The sequence below is a fragment of the Anabrus simplex genome, chromosome 5 (assembly GCF_040414725.1).
Source record: "Anabrus simplex isolate iqAnaSimp1 chromosome 5, ASM4041472v1, whole genome shotgun sequence".
NCBI classification, from domain to species: Eukaryota; Metazoa; Arthropoda; class Insecta; order Orthoptera; family Tettigoniidae; genus Anabrus; species Anabrus simplex.
In genome coordinates this window covers 321,746,379-321,769,287 of record NC_090269.1, presented here as the reverse complement: position 1 = coordinate 321,769,287, position 22,909 = coordinate 321,746,379, and the positions used below count along the sequence as shown (strand labels likewise).

The 22,909-nt window shown below is 39.1% G+C and overlaps 1 protein-coding gene across 8 annotated transcripts in view; it reads left to right on the top strand.

The window, feature by feature from the left end:
• The window catches only part of LOC136874046 (uncharacterized), a 616,846-nt gene extending 595,780 nt beyond the window's left edge, over positions 1–21,066 (top strand). For 7 of the 8 annotated variants that reach the window (XM_067147551.2, XM_067147552.2, XM_067147546.2 and 4 more), the window contains one exon: positions 20,081–21,066. In XM_067147551.2, coding sequence (XP_067003652.2) covers positions 20,081–20,400 — 320 coding nt within the window. In that variant the 3' untranslated portion in view covers positions 20,401–21,066. The remainder of the gene's footprint in view (positions 1–20,080) is intronic. The other variant, XR_010860213.2, reaches the window with a different exon arrangement.
• The last annotated feature ends 1,843 nt before the right edge of the window (positions 21,067–22,909 follow it).

Genomic DNA, 22,909 nt, shown 5'->3' with positions numbered 1-22,909 from the left:
AAAACCGGCATATAAAGTGGATACAATGTTAGAACAAAAGGAGTTTACTGTCTTAATGCTCCCTCCATACCATTGTGACCTTAATCTGGTTGGACTTATTTGGAATTTGTTAAAACAAAAGATTGCTGATAAAAATGTGTCCGCTATTAGCTTAAAAACCCTAAAGGAACTGACCAACACTTCTTTACATGAAATCACTCAACAGGACTGGGCAAAAGCTTGGGAAAAAGTGCAAACAGTTGAGGAAAGTTATTGGTACCGGGATGGGTCAATGGAGGAAATATTATCATAAATGTTGGCCTTGACAGTGACGATAGTGATGATGAAAATACAAATGAAAATGAGTGTCGTGACAACACTGAACAAAGTGATATGGATACTGATACTGCAAGTGAATATGACTGTACATGCGTTCCACCTCTTGCCCCTCTCCCGTCCACTGGAGCCATACCGTGGCGAGCTTACGTAATGTATACACAACAGCCCCGCTCCATGTCTAGCGGTAACAATTCCCTGGTGGAGTTATACATGTAAGAAAACATAAGGGTCCAATAATACTGCTTGAGGAATTCCCCTCTTAATTATAACAGGATCAGATAAGGCTTTGCCTACTCTAATTCTCTGAGATCTACTTTCTAGAAATATAGCAACCCATTCAGACACTCTTTTGTCCAGTCCAATTGCACTAATTTTTGCTATAGTGTCCCATGATTCACCCTATCAAATACCTTACACAGGTCGATTGCGATACAGTACATTTGACCTCCTGAATCCAAGATATCTGCTATGTCTTGCTGGAATCCTACAAGTTAAGCTTCAGTGGAATAACCTTTCCTAAACCCGAACTGCCTTCTATCGAACCAGTTATTAATTTCGCAAACATGTCTAATATAATAGGAAAGAACGCTTTCCCACAGGTTTCATGCAATGCATGTCAAACTGAGTGGCCTGTAATTTTCAACTTTATGTCTACCACCCTTTTCTTTGTACACAGGGACTACTATAGCAACTCTCCATTCATTTGGTACAGCTCCTTCGTGCAAACAATAATCAAATAAGTACTTCAGATACGATACCATTGTCTTTAGTATATCCCCAGTAATCTTATCAATTCCAGTTGCTTTTTCTAGTTTTCAACTTTTGTATCTTACTGTAAATGTCGTTGTTATCATAGGTAAATTTTAATACTTCTTTAGCATTAGTCATCTCCTCTATCTATACATTATCCTTGTAACCAAGAATCTTTACATATTGCTGTCAGAATACTTCTGCCTTTTGAAGATCCTCACATACACACTCCCCTTGTTCATTAAGGATTCCTGGAATGTCTGTCTTGGAACCTGTTTCTGCCTTAAAGTACCTGTAAATACCCTTCCACTTTTCACTCAAATTTGTATGACTGCCAATTATGCTTGCCATCATGTTATCCTTAGCTGACTTCTTTGCTAGATTCAATTTCCTAGTAAGTTCCTTCAATTTCTCGTTACTTCCACACACATTTCTAACTGTATTTCTTTCCAATGTGCACCTCCTTAGTCTCGTTATTTCTCTGTTATAATAAAGTGGGTCTTTACCATTCCTTTCCACCGTTTAAGGTACAAACCTGTTTTCACATTCCTCAACAATTGCTTTAAACCCATCTCAGAGTCTGTTTACATTTTTATTTATCATTTTCCACCAATCATAGTTAACTTTTAAAAACTCCCTCATGCCTGCTTTATCAGCCATATGGTACTGCCTAATATTCCTACTTTTAAGACCCTTTCTATCACATTTATTTGTAACTATGACCAAAACAGCTTTGTGATCACTAATACCATCTATTACTTCGGTTTCTCTGCTTTTACCAGCACCATGTCCAGTATATCCTTCTCTCTAGTTGGTTCCATCACTTTCTGAATCAGGTGTCCTTTCCATATTAACTTATTTGCTGTTTATTGGCCATGCTTCCTGTTGTTTGTAATACCTTCCCAATTGTCATTTGGTAAATTGAGATCTCCCCCTATAATCACATTTCTTTCCATGTTGTTTTCCACATAGTTGATTATCTTATCAAGTAATTCTGAATCAGCATCAGCGCTACCCGTTCCTGGTATGTACACTCCAAAAATATCAAGTTGCCTATTATCCTTAGAAATGAGCCTTACACCTAGAATTTCATGTTTGTCATCTTTACTGTAACTTTATCGTAGTTTACAAATTCTTCTTTCACCAGAATGAATACTTCCCCTCCTACCATTCCTATCCTATCTCTACGGTACACACTCCAGTTCCATGAGAAAATTTCTGTGTCCATTATATGATTTCTCAGCCATGATTCAAGTCCTATTACTGTATCTGGTAAATATTATATATCTATTAAATTACTTAATTCTATTCCTTTCTTTACATTACTTCTACAGTTCAACACTAACATTTTTATGTTATCCCTACTTGACTACCAGATCCCTGTACCCTTATCACCGCTCCCTAGACCACCCTGTTTCCGTGAATGTACCTCCCTATAACCCTTCTAAACAAATTTCGAAACTTATACGTACCACTACGGTTTAAGTGAAGGCCGTCCGAGCGCAGATCCCCATCTCCTACTCGCCCATTAGGATCTAGAAATCTCACTCCCAATTTCTCACATACCCACTCTGTAGTCTTATTTAAATCCCCAATCACATTCCTGTCAGTATCCCTCCTACACAGTATTCCACTGATAACAATCTCCACTTCCTTAAACTACACCCGTGCTGCATTTACCTGATCGCACACATCTCCAGCTGCGTTGGTACTTATACCTGTTTGCCTTACGTTGTTGGTACCAACGTGAAACACTACCACCTTCTCCTTTCCCTCCTCCTTCTCTTCTACTTTCTTCAAGATCTCCCTCAACCTAATTCCTGGATAACACTCTACCCTGGTTCCCTTTCTTCCACACACTTTCCCCACATGTCTAACAATGGAATCCCCCATGACCAGAGCCTCAACCCTACCCATCTCATTTGATCCCCTCTCCTCTTGGTCAGCGCTATCTTTCCTGACAGTTGCAGAAGCTACTTCCTCCTCCCACCCCCTCCCCCGCCCCAATGACCCTGTTACACCTGTATTTTTCTATCCTCTACTCTGCATTTCCCTTTACTACCTTTTCCTTTCCTCCTACTTCCACACTTCTCAACAACCGTTCCCTGTTCTTCATCTTCCTTCTGTTGTTCTACCTGCAGTGACTCATGCCGATTTCTCACAGACACCTGTCCCGAATTCTGATCCTGAATAGAGCCCTTAACCTGCAGTCTCCTTCCCCTTCAAACATTGGACCTGTCTTCTACAATTTCCCCCTTTTCTTCCCATTCATTCATATCCTAAAGGCAAGGCGTTGTCGCTGCAACCACGTTTGTCTCCTCTGCTGAGCGTTTCAGGTCAACATATTTTTTCAAATTCAGCCTGTCCATCACGGAATCCAGATACTTATTTCTCGGGCTTCCTCTTCCCTTCTTACCCTGAACTTTTCCTTCCAGCAGAGTCGTGAGGAATGTGTTATGTCGAAGTGTGTGGCCAAGGAATTTAGTTTTCCTCTTTTCTATAGCGTTGATCAATTCCCTTGTTTCATCTATTTCTTTAAAGACCCTGTTGTTTGACTTTTTCTCTGTCCAATTAATTTTCAGCATCCTCCTCCATATCCACATTTTCATTGCTTCCAGGCGTTTTATATCCTGTTTTGCTAAGACCCATGGTTTGCAACCATACAACAAAACACTCCACACAAACATTTTGGCAAATTCTTTCCTAACTTAAATGTTAATGTTCCTGCTTGTCAGAAGCTGTTTCTTGTTACTAAAGGCTTGTTTAGCTAGAGCAATCCTCCTCCTGATTTCTGTGGTGCACCTGTTGTCCATCCCTCTTTTATACATCCTGTATCCTGTACATTTTTTGTGGGAGGCCTACATTCTTTCCTGTGTTCTGAGAGAATCCTATTTATCTCCATCAAACTCTCCAACTCCTCCCTCATTCTCCTTAATGTCTGGCCACACCCTCAGTTCCTACACTTGCACTCTTTAGCCGTTCTTTACGGAAAAATCAAAAGAAAAGGAAAAATAACTTATTTTGTGCAAAAAAAATTAAAATAAATAAATATTGTCTAGGATAGTACACAAAGATCACACGGTAATAAGGTAATTAATACAGTATACGATATATATATATTTCGTGTGGAACAAATGATCTACATTATTTAACTTAAATATGTATGTAACAAATTTAAAATGAATATCAAGACTCTGCAGCCAGGAAAGCGCTGGAGCTGATGCTTTCTTGAACTCTTCCCAAACACCTGTGAAGCTACAGTGTGGACACTCCCGAATGATGTGGTTCATCGTCTGCTCTTGAGCTCTGCAGTCGCAAGCAGGTGAATCTAGCCATCCCCATTTGTGTAGCGTTGCTTTGCACCTACCATGACTAGTTCGTACGTGGTTTAGTTGGCACCACTTAGCTCTTGGTATATCAGTTCCTGGAACATGCTGGGAAGGATCATTAAATTGGATTTGACAAGATGATGAGAAATCTCTCCACCCTTCCTTCCAGACTTTGTTGAATACAGTATACTACTACACTGCAATACTACTTAGTCGTACTATATTTTTATCCTACAACACCCTAACAGGGTAAAAACTGTTAGTAATTACTGAATACCGAAAGGAATACACAAGAGTTACACAATTCTAAACTGCAGTTAAACCTATCCTAATTACAACACCAGGCGAGTTGGCCGTACGGTTAGAGGCATGCAGCTGTGAGCTTGCACCCAGGAGATAGTGGGTTCAAACCGCACTGTCGGCAGCCCTGAAGATTGTTTTCCGTGGTTTCCCATTTTCACACCAGGCATATAGCAAAAAAAAAAAAATTACAACAACAGAATTCTAGTAAGACAGTTTCTACAGATACATCTGCTATACTGATTTAGGAAATAGTTTTCCTTGTAAGTCAGTTGTTGAAAAAGAAAAGGAGACATTCCCACTGTCTGCAGTTACTCATTCGGAAGCAGCAGCATTGGCAACATCCCTGCAGTAGATAGTACAACACTCCATTTCTACAGTGGCGGACAAAATGTTCATGAAGCGATATGTAAATGATTGAAATAATAACATTAAGTTATTTATTAGACCACCTAATCAATACAAAATCGTCTTGGATGATTTACAAATTTATGTAAATCATGTAAATTTATGTAAATCATCCAAGACGATTTTGTATTGATTAGGTGGTCTAATAAATAACTTAATGTTATTATTTCAATCTAATATCATCAATACGGACCAAAAATGATATTTATTACATGTAATGTAAATGATTGACGTGAGATAGTTATTGTTTTATCATCTTACTGTTGGATTTGTTGAGTGTTAAATCTGCTGATCTCATCATTCACTTTATGGGTGAGAATGGATCAGCCTCCCTGAACGTGTGTGGCGTAATGATATGCCGCAGGATTTGAAACGCCCGCTACACGGATTTCTTAATAGTTATTTGTTTGTCAAAAGATAGCAAAAAGAGGCAATTTTTGGCTACACTCAGAGCTTACTATTTTTGCCAGAAATTTTCCATATCTTAGTCATTTATTTTTTTGAACTCAGCATACATTTTGAGTTTGTTTATAGACATAGCAGGTCTGGTTGAGTTATTGGTAACACAAAAATAGCTAATTTCCTTGTTAATAATGGCAGTGAAAATAATTCGAAGTGTAACAGTGACAGAGGATTAATTCGCAGTGAACATAGTGCTGCTGACAATGTAATTTGTGATAATACATGGAGAAATGCGAACACACAGGGGTACTGCCACATGAAAATCCCCAGTATTGATGTGCAGCTGTCCAGGAATAATGTGTTTAGGGTGTGTTTATAATATGTTTTATAGTATTTTGTTATGTGTTACTGCATTTTAAAAAAATATTTTTTCACCTGCTTGTTTGGAAATTCTAGCAAACCGGACGAACTGGCCGTGCGGTTAGGAGCGCCCGGCTGTGAGCTTGCATTCGGGAGATAGTAGGTTAGAATCCCACTGCCGGCAGCCCTGAATGAAAATGGTTTTCTGTGGTTTCCCGTTTTTTAAACCAGGCAAATGCTGGGGCTGTACCTTATTTAAGGCCACAGCCACTTCCTCCCAACACCTCGGCCTTTCCTATCCCACAGTCACCATAAGACCTATCTGTGTCTGTGCAACGTAAAGCAACTAGCAAAAAAAATTGTAGCTAAATTCATATGAAAGAGCACTCAGCATTGGGAGTAGGCTAGAAATAAAACATGCTATGGGCACAGCCTGGGTTATTGCAATGACATGCTTGAGTGGTTAATGAAGTGCATGTAAATATCAAGTGTCTTGTTATTCTGGGAACTTAAGTTCCCGTTTGATGTGTGTGTCAATTTTGGCCTCATAAAATCATTTGTCTTTTAAATTCATTTTTAAATTTTCTGTTTAATAAATTATTTTATTTTAATTTTTGTCTCCACTTAATTTGTTCAGATAGTTATCTAATTTTGCTTTCTCTTAAAATTATTACTACTATCACCACTGTACTGTAAATAACTACATAATGTATTGCTATACAGTACAGTTCTAATATGTAATACAAGGCCATTTTAGTCTGAAATTTCTTTGATAATTTTCCTTTCACAAATTTTTGGGTCTGGATTATCCAGGTTATTTCAGGTTAGTGAGCTTCCACTGTATATCCATCTTACTGTGATTACTGTTAGTAGGTTTTCAGTAAATTTACATTAAAAATTCTGAGAGATGCTCCAAATTTCAACAACAGATTTTTCACAGGTGTGTTATGAAAATTTGTCGGCCACATGTTCAAGTTGTCCACTTTTGGGATACTCTTTAAGTCACCGTTCAGCAATTTTGAGTCACATATCATATCTGTTTGGAAGAAGTTGTTCCACACTGGCAGATGCTGTATTGATAAATTCAGTGACACATTAAATAACCCATTTCAGTTCACTTCGGCTTCATAGTCCAGGCAGTCCTAAGGAACAGCCCTAAAATGGCCATTTGGTGTAGCTTTATAGTGAGGCTGATATAAAGTTGAGCTGGTTCAGTTAACAAGCAGGATGGGGCTGGCTGTCTAGGAAATTTGTTTCATTGGTATAGTGGAAGATAGAGATAAAAGAGGAAATTATGTCTTTTATCAGGTGTTACCCAGGAGTGGACATCACATCTGACCATATCCGTAGTGCATGCATCCAACTGTGCTTCAAGGCAATTTGTTAGATCATGAGACCTACACACAACCACAACAAAACCACAGATGGGTAGGCTATGTGTATCAAAGCAAGTAGTTTAGTTTAAATGTGGGGAACTAGATGGCTCACAAGTTCATAATTGAAAGGACACTATCTATCGTAGTTCACATATCACTTACAATCAGTATTGCACTCACATATTCTCTGGAAACCTGCACACTAACATCAAAGGATTGCAGTAGGATTCAAGCCTGCGAAATGAAATTTATTAGAACTGCCCTCCAAAACACGACTTGATCGTGTGAAAAATGATGAGATCCGATCTAACCTAGGTCTAAATGAATCGATGGAGGAAAGACTTCGGTCATCTAGACTTAACACATTGCGGATCAGGTGATCATCACACTGCTCAACCCCTGTGCCCGGTCATTTTCTGTGTAAAGCATATCTACAGCGCATGCACATAAATAAATGAGTCAAGCTTCACTGACCTTGTGCTGATTATGGTTGAATTTACAGGAGACCTTTGGTAAGAGTCCTAATAACATTTCCTGGTGTGGTGTTGTTGTTTGAGTCATCAGTCCATAGACTGGTCTAATGCAGCACTCCATGCCACCCTATCCTGTGCTAACCTTTTCATTTCTACGTAACTACTGCATCCTACATCTGCTCTAATCTGCTTGTCATATTCATACCTTGGTCTACTCTTACCGTTCTTACCACCTACACTTCCTTCAAAAACCAACTGAACAAGTCCTGGGTGTCTTAAGATGTGTCCTATCATTCTATCTCTTCTCATCAAATTTAGCCAAATCGATTTCCTCTCACCAATTCGATTCAGTATCTCTTCATTCGTGATTCGATCTATCCATCTCACCTTCAGCATTCTTCTGTAACACCACATTTCAAAAGCTTCTATTCTCTTTCTTTCTGAGCTAGTTATCGTCCATGTTTCACTTCCATACAATGCCACGCTCTACACGAAAGTCTTCTAAAACATCTTTCTAATTCCGATATCAATGTTTGAAGTGAGCAAATTTCTTTTCTTAAGAAAGCTCTTCCTTGCTTGTACTAGTCTGCATTTTATGTCCACCTTACTTCTGCCATCGTTAGTTATTTTACTACCCAAGTAACAAATTCATCTACTTCCTTTAAGACTTCATTTCCTAATCTAATATTTCCTACATCACCTGCCTTCGTTCAACTGCACTCCATTACTTTTGTTTTGGACTTATTTATTTTCATCTTGTACTCCTTACCCAAGACTTCGTCCATACCATTCAGCAACTTCTCGAGATCTTCTGCAGTCTCAGATAAAATAACAATATCATCGGCAAATGTCAAGGTTTTGATTTCCTCTCCTTGGACTGTGATTCCCTTTCCAAATTTCTCTTTGATTTCCTTTACTGCCTGTTCTATGTAAACATTGAAAAGGAGAGGGGACAAACTGCAGCCTTGCCTCACTCCTTTCTGGATTGCTGCTTCTTTTTCAAAGCCCTCGATTCTTATCACTGCAGACTGATTTTTATACAGATTGTAGATAATTCTTCGTTCTCGGTATCTGATCCCTATCATCTTCAGAATCATAAATAGCTTGGTCCAATCAACATTATCTAATGCCTTTTCTAGATCTACGAATGCCATGTACGTGGGTTTGTCCTTCTTGATTCGATCCTCTAAGATCAGGCATAAAGTCAAGATTGCTTCACGTGTTCCTAAATTTCTTCTGAAGCCAAATTGATCTTTTCCCAATTCAGCTTCAACTTGTTTTTCCATTCTTCTGTAAATAATACGTGTTAAAATTTTGCAGGCATGAGATACTAAACCAATGGTTTTCACACCTGTCAGCACCGTCTTTCTTGGGAATAGGTATAACAACATTCTGCCGAAAATCGGAGGGGACTTCTCCTGTCTCGTACATCTTACACACTTAAAATAGAATAACCTTGCCATGCTGCTTTCTCCTAAGGCAGTCAGTAATTCAGAGGGAATGTCATCAATTCCAGGTGCCTTGTTCCTGTTTAGGTCGCTCACAGCTCTGTCAAACTCTGACCTCAAAATTGGGTCTCCCATTTCATCAGCATCAACAGCCTCTTCTTGTTCCAGAACCAAATTATCTACATCTTCACCTTGATACAATTGCTGGATATGTTCCTGCCATCTTTCTGCTTTTCCTTCTTTCCCTATAAGTGGCTTTCCATCTGAGCTCTTAATATTCATACACCTAGATTTCCTTTCTCCAAAGGTTTTCTTGATTTTTCCTGTATGCAGCATCTACCTTTCCTAGGACCATACAACCTTCGACATCCTTGCACTTCTCGTTCAGCCAGTCTTCCTTAGCTACCTTGCACTTTCTATCCACTTCATTCTTTAATCGCCTGTATTCTCTTCTGCCCTCTTCATTTCTAGCATTCTTGTATTTTTGTCGTTCATAAATCAGGTCTAGTATCTCCTGAGTTATCAACCCGTTTCTTAGTTGATCTTTCCTTCCTTCCTATCATTTCTTCAGCAGCCCTACTGACTTCATTTTTCATGACTCTCCACTCTTCCTCTATAGGGTTTCCTTCAGCCTTTTCATTTAGTCCTTGTGCAACATGTTCCTTGAAGCAATCCCTCTCACTCTTTTCTTCAATTTCTTCAACTTCAGATGGCATTTCATGACCAACAAGTTGTGGTCAGAGTCCACGTCTGGTCCAGGGAAAGTTTTGCAATCCAACACCTGGTTTCTGAGTCTCTGCCTAATCATAATGAAGTCTATTTGATACCTTCCAGTGTCTCCAGGTCTCGTCCACGTGTACAGCCGTCGTTTGTGGTGTTTGAACCAAGTATTGGCAAGGACTAAATTATGATCAGTGCAGAATTCAACCAGCCGACTTCCTCTTTCGTTCCTTTGTCCCAATCCAAATTCTCCTACTGTACTACCTTCTCTTCCTTGGCCTACCACTGCATTCCAGTCTCCCATCACAATTAGATTCTCGTCACCTTTTACATATTGTATTCACCTTCCTTATTTTTGGTTGGTTCCTTCTTCTCTGCCATCTTCTTATAATGGCCCTATATTGCTCTGTGCCGATCATCTTCCTCGTCACACTCCACTCGACCAGTCCGCTCCCCACTCTTATTCCACTCACCGGGCACACTCAACACATCCGTTCCCGGCACTTACTTGCTTAGACTAGACTGCCTTTGCTATTTAGTGTCGGATTTTTATTATGGACACTCAGTTTAGACTTTAATTGTAAATGAACTGACAGACCTATTTCAAAATGAGTTATACCAATATTTTCCTTGTTTAATTCTGCATTAGAGTGTATAAGACTAATTGTTTTTGAAGTTCATTAATTATCTTTTATTTGTGGTTATAGTAAATATCGTCTAGGTTTTTGGCTTATTCACTAGGAACCACTCACTTAAAAATATATACTCATACCCGGAAAACTACTTATCTGATGGAAATGAGATTTATATATATTATATCCATATGTATTCGTAGTGTAATACTCAAGTTAGAACTTTTTTCAACCACCCCAAAAGTTATCAGTTTACTAAAACAATTTTTTCTCAGCCTTCAGAAACTACAACCAATGTAACCATACAGTGTGGTACTGAATTTATGAAGAGTAATATTGATGGGAAGTTGTTTGTGCACTGGACCCTGCGATTAACAGCAGGCAGGGCGGTGAAACAGGCTGCAGGATCGTCGCGTACACTCACCCCGGGCAGGTGAGAAATGGAATGCTGGTGACCTTGATTTGCCCACATGTAATTTTCAGTCTGCCTCTGTTCTGCATATTAACCACATCAATTATAGATACCGCCGAGACCAATGTAACCATACAGTGTGGTACTGAATTTATGAAGAGTAATATTTCTTCCGAGTGTCATGAAACTCGTATCGTACCAAGTTTCATCTAGAGTCCGGCTCCATGGCTGAATGGGTAGCGTGCTGGCTTTTGGTCACACGGGTCCCAGATTCGATTCCCGGCAGTGTCAGGAATTTTAACCATCATTGGTTAATTTCCCTGGCACGGGGCTGGGTGTATGTGTTGTCTCATCATTTCATCCTCATCATGACGTGCAGGTTGCCTACGAGAGTCAAATCAAAAGACCTGCATCTGGCGAGCCAAACCCGCCCTAGGATCTCCTGGCACTGAAAGCCATACGCCATTTCATTTCATTTTTTTCATCTAGATAGACAACTCTGCACCCTTCGGAACACAACTTCCAGAGACAGTCTATGAATTTATATCGCCAAGCTACTATTCTAGCAGATTCCATTACAATCTGTTTTTTCCTCAGAATACGGAAACAAAACCCAAGTTTTATCAACAGCTGTCATAGAGTAGTTTCTTCATAAGGAAAGCCACACACATTTTTCAAATGTTTTAACAGTTCCTGCACGGTTGGTGACTTACCTTTACTAAATGTATGTACCTCGCGTCTCACCAAGTCATAGCAAAAATCCTCAATTTTAATAAAGATAACCCTATTATTACCACACTTTTTCGGAGTTGTTAGGTCCCCTTTGTACTATTTTACTCAAGTTTTTCTATTAAGTTTCAACATTTGTAGGTGTCTCCGAAATACAACCCTTGCGTACGTTGTTCTTCATAACGTATTCGTATGCGTTACATACCAGCCATTGACTTTGCTTACTTAAAGTTTTAGTCACCTTTCTTTTCTCCGCGGAACAACTCCTACCCGGCTGAGTGTCACTTGCAGGTACAGAACCACTGCTACTCGGTCAAATATCACTTGCGGATATTGAACCAGTACTACTCGGTTGAATATCACTGCTACTGGTGCTCGGTTGAGGATTGTTTGCGTGCACTGGCAGATTTAATTCAGGATTTTCTGATGCGATAATTTCCAGGTGTGATTCCCTTGGCCTCAACATTACAGCATGAAGCTAAGTGAAAAGCAATACACTTCACAAATATTAATTAATGAAGTGAAGAAATAATCCAAAACTTTCAAACAGTGAACAAAGCAAGTGCGAATTGTCTGAGCTGAAAAAGAGACTAACGTCTATTTAACAAGAGGTGCATTGGCCACAGAGCTGTAAGGATTTCTGAAGGGGAATGAGAACTTCCATATTAAACCCTACTGATATCATAAATCGCCCCCTGCTTGGCCAGGGAGATCAAACGTTTGCCAAACTGTTTGAATGCCGCTGGGTACGCGTTGCCCGTCTCAACTATATGAAGGAAAAATCTTAGATCATTTGGTTCTGGAACAAGAAGAGGCTGTTGATGTTGATGAAATGGGAGACCCAATTTTGAGGTTTAGGTTTGACAGAGCTATGAGAGACTTGAATAGGAACAAGGCCTCTGGAATTGATGACATTCCCTCGGAATTACTGACTGCCTTAGGAGAAACCAGCGTGGCAAGTTTATTCCATCTAATGTGTAAGATGTATGAGACAGGAGAAGTGCCATCCGATTTTCGGCAGAATGTTGTTATACCTATTCCCAAGAAAGCCGGTGCTGACAAGTGTGAAAACTACCGCACCATTAGCTTAGAATCTCATGCCTGCAAAACTTTAACACATATTATGTACAGAAAAGTGGAAAGACAAGTTGAAGCTGAGTTGGCAGAAGATCAGTTTGGCTTTAGAGGAAATGTAGGAACACATGAATCAGTCCTGACTTTACGTCTGATCTTAGAGGATCGAATTAAGAAGGATAAGCCGCACGTGGCGTTCGTAGACCTAGAAAAGGCATTCGATAATGTTGATTGGACCAAGGTATTTAAGATTCTGAAGGTGATAGGGCTCAGATACCAAGAACAAAGAATTATATCCAATCTGTATAAAAATCAGTCTGCAGTGATAAGAATCGAGAGCTTTGAAAAAGCACCAGCATTCCAGAAAGGAGTGAGGCAAGGCTGTAGTCTATCCCCCCTCTTTTTCAGTGTTTGCCTAGAACAGACAGTAATGAAAATCGAAGAGGAATTTGGAAAGGAAATCACAATCCAGGGAGAGGAAATCAGAACCTTGAAATGTGCCAATGATATGTGCCAATGATATTGCTATTTTATCTGAGACTGCAGGAGATCTCGAAGTTACTGAATGGTATGGACAAAGTCTTGGGTAAGGAGTACAAGATGAAAATAAATAAGTCCAAAACAAAAGTAATGGAGCGCAGTCGAACGAAGGCAGGTGATGAGGTAATATTGTTACTTGGGTAGTAAAATAACTAATGATGGCAGAGGTCAAGAAAAGAATTTTGCTCATTTCAAACATTGATATAGGAATCAGAAAGATATTTCTGAAGACTTACTGTACATTTGGAGCATGGCATTGTATGGAAATGAAACATGGATGATAACTAGCTCAGAAAGAAAGAGAATAGAAGCTATGGTGTTGCAGAAGAATGCTGAAGGTGAGATGGATAGATTGAGTCACAAATGAAGACATACTGAATCGAATTGGTGAGAGGAAATCGATTTGGCTAAATTTGACTAGAAGAAGAGATAGAATGATAGGACACATCTTAAAACACCCAGGACTTGTTCAATTGGTTTTTGAAGGAAGTGTAGGCGGTAAGAACGGTAGGGGTAGACAAAGGTATGAATATGCCAAGCAGATTAGAGCAGATGTAGGATGCAATAGTTACTTAGAAATTAAAAGGTTATCACAGGATAGGGTGGCATGGAAGGCTTCATCAAACCAGTCTATTGACTGATGACTCAAACAACAAGAAGTAACAGTACTTCCATTTTGCCCTGTGTTGCTGCTGAGCTTGAGCTGCTTGTTGTTCAATTTCCTCGTCGTGACCTGTACAATTATTGAAGTCCTTAAGCGGTGTGACAAGCCTTTTCCAGCCAGTCTCTGTTTCTGCCAAAGCTCAACAAATTTTCTTTGGGGAGTTAGCAAACTTTACTGCCTGGACTTAGTCTCACATACCGTTAAGTGAATATTACGTACAAATTAATTGATGCCATATTCAAGATGTTATAGCACATAGGCTAACACCTGGTTTTCCTTCCACAATTCATGCTGTGTCACATTTGATCAAATATGACAACACTCCCTTCGGTCTGGTTGTACGTAAGAACCAATTTGTGATTTTCATGTGTCTTCTCTAATCGCTTTTCCTCCTTGCATTGTTGAAAGCGGAATTACTATTTTGTCAGACCTTGTTTTATAAGAAACTAACATAACTTGCTCGTTTTCATCATATAAGAACATTAATGTCCTAGAAATTCATTTGTGGTACTTTAAATACTTTTAAGTATGTTAATATTAAATCTTAATAATTATATTTTAATTATAAATGAGGTGCCTGATTTAACCTTGAGGAGGTACAATGACTGAAGATGCCTTCAGTGAAAGGCGAAACCTGTCTCACATTTCATAAGGTAATAAAATAATAATAATAGTAATAATAATAATAATAATAATAATAATAATAATAATAATAATAATAATAATATGGCCTCAGCTACCGTGCAGACATTTCAATTTGACGCCATCTGGCTGTCTGCTCGTCAATTTCGACGTTCCGTTTTACTCTAGGCCCACTAGATGGCAGACCGTGTAAACCAAAACTCTCTTGGGCGTCTATGGCTGCCAAATGTGTCACCAGAGATCTTTTACTTGCCGACATCATGTCAAAACGAAGCCATGATGATATTTATCACTTGCAAAACCCTGAAGATGGTTTTCCATGGTTTCCCATTTTAAAACCAGGCAGATGTTGGGGCTGTACCTTAATTAAGACCACGGCCACTTCTTTCCCACTCACAGCCTTTCTTAACCCGTCATTGCAATAAGACCTATTTGTATCGGTGTGAGGTAAAGCAAATAATGACAGATGTTTGTCAGGTTTTGCTACACTTCAGGGATAGAAAGAACATGCTGATATACATGCACCACAGAAGAATCACTCATATTAATCGTACTTGGATTTGTCTTTGACTTGCCATACTGTCAAGAATTGTGGCAAGTTATCCCTCATATACAATCTCAGTTGAAACAGGCTCTTCTGAACTTATCTTCCTATACTCATCCATCTTCTGTCTGCATTATAGGTGCGTGTTACATACTATGAGAGATACTATTGTAAGGAGATGGTTGTACTAAGTTGCTTATGGCGATAACATGCAGTCATTGTGTCTTGATGACTGGCAGCTGCATATGGAATTGTGCCATAAGTGGAAGACATAGCCTGTTGATACATGGCCTTGCGTCATGTTCAGCAGTGAACCTTGGTTCACATATGACTACCGTGTCCAAAAGGCGAGAACATTTCCTTCCAATGTTGTGGATTGACAGGCTGGTGTTACTCCTGACAGCAGAGTGTGCAGAAGCATGGGACATGACTCAGGTTATCTAATAGTGATACAGTGGACCTGGATAGCATAATGGTATGTCAGCGAGATCTAGTGTCCTCATGTGTTACCCCTCCAGTTTCTACTGGCTGCCTGTGTACATCATATTAACATACTCTCGTGGCTAGCAAGGTCCCTCCATATGTCCCCATTAGAATGTGTGGGATCAGATTGGACGTCAACACCTACCGAGAGCTGACTTTCAGGATATCTAGGATGAAAATTGGTGTATGTATCCATTGTCTGAGGAAGTACATCATCATACTGGTATACTGCCAACTACGTTATCGATTTGATCTGATATTGTACCCTTTGCATTACAGTTACATTTTTCAACACATGCTATTTCATTTTATTCCCACCACTTTTTAAGCAATAAGTGTACTGTATTCAGTTTATTTATGTTGCTAACTTGCCTAGCTAAGCAGTCAGAAAACTTATTCTAGCATTGTATACTAGGATGCTATTTTCCTATGAATGAAAAACTTAGGAGTCAAATTCTTGAAGGCAAATATACTTAATTTCTGACTGGGTTAAGTCTAGAGAAGTTTACCTTACACTCCCATTACTTATGGATTTATGGATGTAAACTTAGAAAAATAGATGTTATTCAGTTGTAATATGTTAACTGCCAAGGAATAGAAAAGTGCATCTATTTGAATAGTTGTGCATATTTTTAGATGTAAAAAATAGTGTGCAAAGCTGACACTAGAATCACCTCCATGTGGCTACCAAGTCATTGCCTTTGGAATATTTGTAAATGCTGAGCAATATCTGATGTCTTGATAATCAGAGTGGCTTACTAGCATAAAGCAGGGGACTTTTACAGCAGGGCGGTCCTCTTTCCAGTAACGTAGATTAAGGATGGGTCATAGAAGATCAACCTTGTATTCACAAAGAAAAAAGGAACCTTGCCCTTGTGTGTCCCATAGAAGCAGAGCTCATCTTGCTTCATCTTCTTACCAGGACTATGGTTCTCTAACCTTCGTCGGAACCATAATCTGCTGAAAACACTCCATCTCTCTCGCACTAATTTGAGAAAACCGTTTGACCTTGTAATTTGCAATATGAATCAGGTCCACTGCACATTGAATGCAGGGCAGCACACAGCTGAGGACTCGTCGAGAGCCAGCTGTACTCTGTGTTACTATCACAGTAATACTTGACTGATCAGAAGTGCCAACTCTCCTCCTTTCATTCCTGTAGCATTTTGCAAGTTTTTCTGTTCCAATATATTGCTGTGCTTTACTTCTCTACCCTGAATTCATGTGATTTGATTAACTGCTGTACTTCATCAAAATGATTCAATTTAAAGGTCTTCTGGTCAAAACCAAATTCCTTACATTGATTGGGCCAAGGTAATGGCAAATGATGTTCAAAGAGCTTTAATAGAAAGAATTGAATGGCTGTGAATTCATATATTTACTGGGGGAAGTTTGTTCCCTTTTGATGTGCATAATTTTATTTTAGTACTTAATTTTCATCTATTTTATTTCTTTCTGGAATTCTGTGATTATATTCAGTAAATATTTACATTTTAGTTTCTATGAGTATTGAGAGCCCGTAAAACTTCACTTGCCATTATCTAGCCTCAGTGTAACACAAATTATGTTTGGGATGAATTTGACTTTGACCAAAAGGTCTTACACACAATGCAAATAGAACATTGCAGATAAGTTTTAAGTGTTAATTCACAAGTGAATCTACATGCAAGCAGGGTAAAAGATACCCCTTCTTGTGATGTTACTGAGGCAGAAAATAAATCACTCTTTGGAAGTTCACTATTCATATACCAACCCACCTGACTTGCTGCTGGTTTATGATACCACTGTTTACCCTTCTTCATTTCCATTAACTTGATTCTTATCATCATCATTCCCATACAAAAGTACAATAGGTCAACATTGCAGATTTTGTTTGAGAGTACCCTGAATGTGATTCCTGGTTGAGCCGGGGATAATTAGCTGCATCTGGTTAATCTCTCTGACTTGACGACTGGGTGTTCGTGTTTCAATGGCCTAGTTCTAATACCATGTATCTGACAATGCTTTTCCTCTCCATTATATTCCTTAAGACTGGTCATGCCTCTTAGCCGCATATGGATATGCAGACCATTGGAACACTTTTCATTGACTTAATTTTCCTATGCTTATGTGTAAAAGAAAATGAACCTCAGGTATATTATACTATAGGAGTGCATAAATATGTCATGCAAACATACATTCCTACAACACTGTACGGTAAGGTTAATTTTCCTTTACACATTAGTATAGGAAAATGAACACAGCAAACATTGTTTTGATGAACTGCTTATGCATGCGTGAGGTGTGACCAGTCTTAACCCTCAAGGATTTGTTGCACAGTCTGTTTGACCGCTCATTCACTTTTTCCTCCGTAACTTGCAGTGAGCTTAAATCTGGCTTTGCTCTTCTTCCTCTTATCCTTTCTTGGACTGTTGGCAGCACTAGTGCAGCAACCGTTAATTCAAATTTAGTGTCCATTGTTGTTTTCTGAACTCAATAGAAGTTGCAGTCTTTTCTTCTGCACGAGAGTAAATGTGTTTCCCTTTGTTCTTTTGTTTGTGCTGTGTGCTTGTGAGTCTTAATGCTTAATTCTGCAGATTGTGTTATTTTTCCTTATAGAAGACATGGTTCCTATGGAACAAGAAAGAATTGATCAGCTTCTCCGGAGTGTAGAAAAAGAAGAATCGGTGATCTGTGATCAACGAGAACAAATTACTGCGAGGCGCTATTTGTTTGATGATGGCGATTCTGTGTGCATTTGTTGATACCCAGACTTCTGAGCATCCGCCAGGGAATGAAACAGACATTCCTTCCACAGGGTCTAATCCAGCACCATATCTGATTGGTAAGGACACTAAAACAAGGTGGGATGCTCACGAAATAGAAGAAAATGAAATATAGTAAAACCATCTCATTTACCAGTTGCTATAAGAGAGGCAAGATAATGTCCAGTCTTCCTTAGAAGCCTGGCAGCTGGATTTCCCTGATGAGGTACTTGAGGAAATTGTAACATATACCAATTTATGGATTGGGAAAAAGCGGCCCAACTACGACCGACCCTGTGATGCTGCTGACACAAACATTGTAGAAATAAAGGCTGTGATTGGTCTTCTGTATTTGGCAGATGTATACAAATCAAGACATTTGAACTTGAGAGACCTGTGGGCTACAGATGGAATTGGTGTTGAAGCTTTTCACCTTACAGTATCCAGAACAAGTTTTTAGTTTATCTTATGTGCACTCAGATTTGATAATATAAATGATTGAAATGATAGCATTAAAAGTTGATAAGCTAACATGCATCAGGAAGATGTTTGAGGACTTTGTATCTAGATGCATGAATTATTATTCATGTCACTGGCCTTCTGACCCCATCGTGGCAGGTTCGATCCTGGCTCAGTCTGATGGTATTTGAAGGTGGTCAAATACGTCAGCCTCGTGTCGGTAGATTTACTGGCACATAAAAGAACTCCCGTGGGACTAAATTCCTGCACCTTGGTGTCTCCGAAAACCATAAAAAGGTAGTTTATGGGACGTAAAGCAATTATTATTATTATTATTATTATTATTATTATTATTATTATTATTATTATTATACCTCATAATTGATGAGATATTAGGGGGTTTTCGCAGTCGTTTCTTCAGGCAATATATTGCAAATAAGCCAAAAAATATGGTATCAAATTGTTTTCCTTGGTAGATGCCAGAACATTCTACACCTAGAAGATGGAAGTATATGTAGTTAAACAACCTGAAGGGCTGTATAAGGTTGATAACAGTGGCAAAATGTAGTTGAGCGGCTAGTTCAGACGGTTTCTGGATCTGGTCACAATATTACTATGGGCAACTGGTATACCTCAGTACAACAAGCCAAATCACAATTCAATAATCACAAACTTAATGGTCAGAACAGTGAAGAATAAACCACAGATTCCCCCAGTCTTGGTCCAGATCAAGCCTCGTGAAGAAAATACTAAGATGTTTGCATATCGAAGGGAACAGAAATGTATTTCTTCTTTCTATGATGCATGACGATAAGGTCACCCCAGATTCAAGAGAAGCCTATAAACCCGACATGCTTACTTTTCTTTACATGCAAGGGGGGGTGTTGAAATTGTTGAAAAGATTAAATCTGAATACTCTGTTTCTAGAATCAGCAAACGCTGGCCCCTTACATTGTTTTTTGTGACAGATGTTTAAAATTTTTTTTATTGGTGTTAGAGGATGAAGATAACTAATGACTCTCGCCAAACGAAATCCGCAATGTTGACCTATCGTACTTTCATATGAGAATGATGATGATAAAATGAGACATGATTTTCAGGAGTCCACTCTATATATTATGCTTCATCAAAATATTTATCACATTCCTAGGATCTGCGAGATGTCAGAAGCGTTCTCGTTTATGTATAATGACAACTATTTTAATTTGTTTTTCAGTAAATGCTCATTTTTAAAAGAGTTTTAAACATTATATGATGATTTCTCTCTTTCTAGTTTCAGAAAGTCAGAAGGAAGAGGATAAGATGGACGTAGATGCCGATGAAGCTAAGGAAGAAGCAGAATTACTGAAATCAGAATCTGAAGAGAATGAAATGGAGGGAACTGGTCAGACCATGGACTCAGAAGATGAACCACAGCGTCCTCCTTCAGTACCAGCAATGGCAGTCAAAGAAGCTGAAGCAGTCTGTGAAGTTCCCAGTACTCCATCAGAAGCTCCAACAGCTCCTGCTGCTGATGCTACTAATGCTGTTGCTACTGCTGCTAATGATAATCATGAAATACCACCTGACTCTAATGAATCTGAAGAACTTTAGGCAAGCACTGGTTGCTCAGGTTTCAATAGTTTCTGTGGACCTATTCTTAAGTTGCAGGAATCAACTTTCAAAAAAAGATAATAAACAATTTATAGATAATTCAGATTTGTGATTTTTGTTATTACTTTTATAAATTTCTATTTTGTACTAACGGAATTACTGCAATGTAGGCTTTTCTTTTTATATATATAGTATATAGGTGTTCATTATATCTGGTGCTAATTTGGGATCAGCTTTATCGTTATTACTTTTGCTCTAAGCTGTTGTGTTTTTTTGTTTTATTACTAACTGCAATATCCTAAGAATATGCTGTCTTATATTTTCAGTTTGTTGCTCATGCCACATTGCAGTGATTTTTCAAGTATTTTGAAAATGCAGATCCCAACATTATTATCAATTATAATTTTCCTCAGTGAATATTTATCAGCTTAAAGTGAGACCTGCTGACCTCAATATAAACTTTCTTCCACAATTCAAGACCTGTGGCTGATGCTTAGTGTAAATTTTAAACCTGTAAAGTGTTTTTAAAAGACAACATTCCATTCCAGTGTTCCATAGTGATCAAGAATTGAACTCGTGAATTTGTGTTGTTTCAGTCGTCGTATCATCTTCATCACTTTGTAATATTTAAAATATACAATTTACAAAAGAAAATGTACCTGAATGATGCCTTGAACAGTTGAGCTTTTCTAGCTCTTTTTGTTATTGGCCTTCTCCTTCTCTGTAACCTTTCCAGTTCCATGGAGTAAAACTTGTTGCAGGAAAGTGGTGGAAACCAGAACTGCATAGTACAGGTTCTTTCCAATGATACAATAACACTGCTGCATGTTTACTTGTAACTACCAACTCTCAACCTGTTGTGAGTACAGAATTCATAGACACATTCCAAATGTCAAATATTACTGTGATTATTTTGTAGAATCCAGACAAGAACTTCTATCAAAATGAACATATGGGAACTATAGAGAGAAGAGCACATTGCGAGTATGAAAGTAAGTCATTGTTACTAGTTTTGTTATATTTTTGGTGCTGAAGTTTTTCACCAGAGTATGTGCTTATTTACATTACCATAAAACCTAACCCGCCTGGTGAGCTTGATCATTGCAGCGTCATGTCTGTATGTTCTGACTCTGTGGTAGCCGGTTCAGTTTTTCACCATCAGAGTATGGGCTGAGAGTATAGGAGAGGTGGTAGTATACAATGTTTAATCACTAGATTGTGTGTGTGCCAAAAGCCTGAATTCAATTCCAAACCTCTCCGCTGTGTTCATATGGAGTAAATATGGAGTAAGGGTATATGAAGCTTTTGATAGCGATTTATCTGTTTTCGGGAGATAGTAGGTTCGAACCCCACTGTCGGCAGCCCTGAAGATGGTTTTCCGTGGTTTCCCATTTTCACACCAGGCAAATGCTGGGGCTGTACCTTAATTAAGGCCACGGCCGCTTCCTTCCCACTCCCAGTCCTTCCCTGTCCCATCGTCGCCATAAGACCTATCTGTGTCGGTGCGACGTAAAGCAACTAGCAAAAAAAAAATTTATCTGTCGAATGGGGAGGTTAAACCTTGAGCAGACCCCTTGGTGTTGTTTAACAGGAGTAGGCTATGTTCCAACACTGGATTTCACCCTATCTCATCATCATCTCGCTCCCAAACGCACAGGTCACCCACGAGCGTCAGATAGAAAGCCCAGCAACCAAGTTGGACATTTCTTCAGCCATACCAGTATGCTAAATAAATAAACCATAAAACCTGGACTACCGGACGAGTTGGCCGTGCGCGTAGAGGCGCGCAGCTGTGAGCTTGCATCCGGGAGATAGTAGGTTCGAATCCCACTATCGGCAGCCCTGAAAATGGTTTTCCGTGGTTTCCCATTTTCACACCAGGCAAATGCTGGGGCTGTACCGTAATTAAGGCCACGGCCGCTTTCTTCCAACTCCTAGGCCTTTCCTATCCCATCGTCGCCATAAGACCTATCTGTGTCAGTGCGACGTAAAGCCCATAGCAAAAAAAAAAAAAAAAAAAAAAAAAAAAAAAAGCAAAAAAAAAACCCTGGACTTGAAAGACTACCATTTCACTGTGGATGCGGAACAGCTGTGAACATAAATACACAGACACAGGCTTTCAGAGTATGATGTGAATTAAGTTCTGTTTACCACAATTTGGGCAACTTGTTAAAAATGCAAAGAAAAGCAGCTCGATTTGTTCTGAGTGATTTCCGGCAAAATAGTAGTATTACACAAATGTTGCAAAGTTTGTACTGGAGCGACTTGGGAAAAAGGAGATAAACTGCTCGACTAAGGGCTGGTTCAACCATCTGCTGGTAAAATAGATGGCAGCTACAAGGGAGGTCAACTACCCGGGGGTGTAAACCAGCTGGTACAGCGGCTTGCGTGCTACCACCTCCACGTAAACAGTAGACGTCTACCCGTTTACGTGGAGGTGGTCTACCCAGAGCTAGACACCAATATAAGGAGATAGCTAGCCTGATATTCAGCAATTTCTCACTTTCGA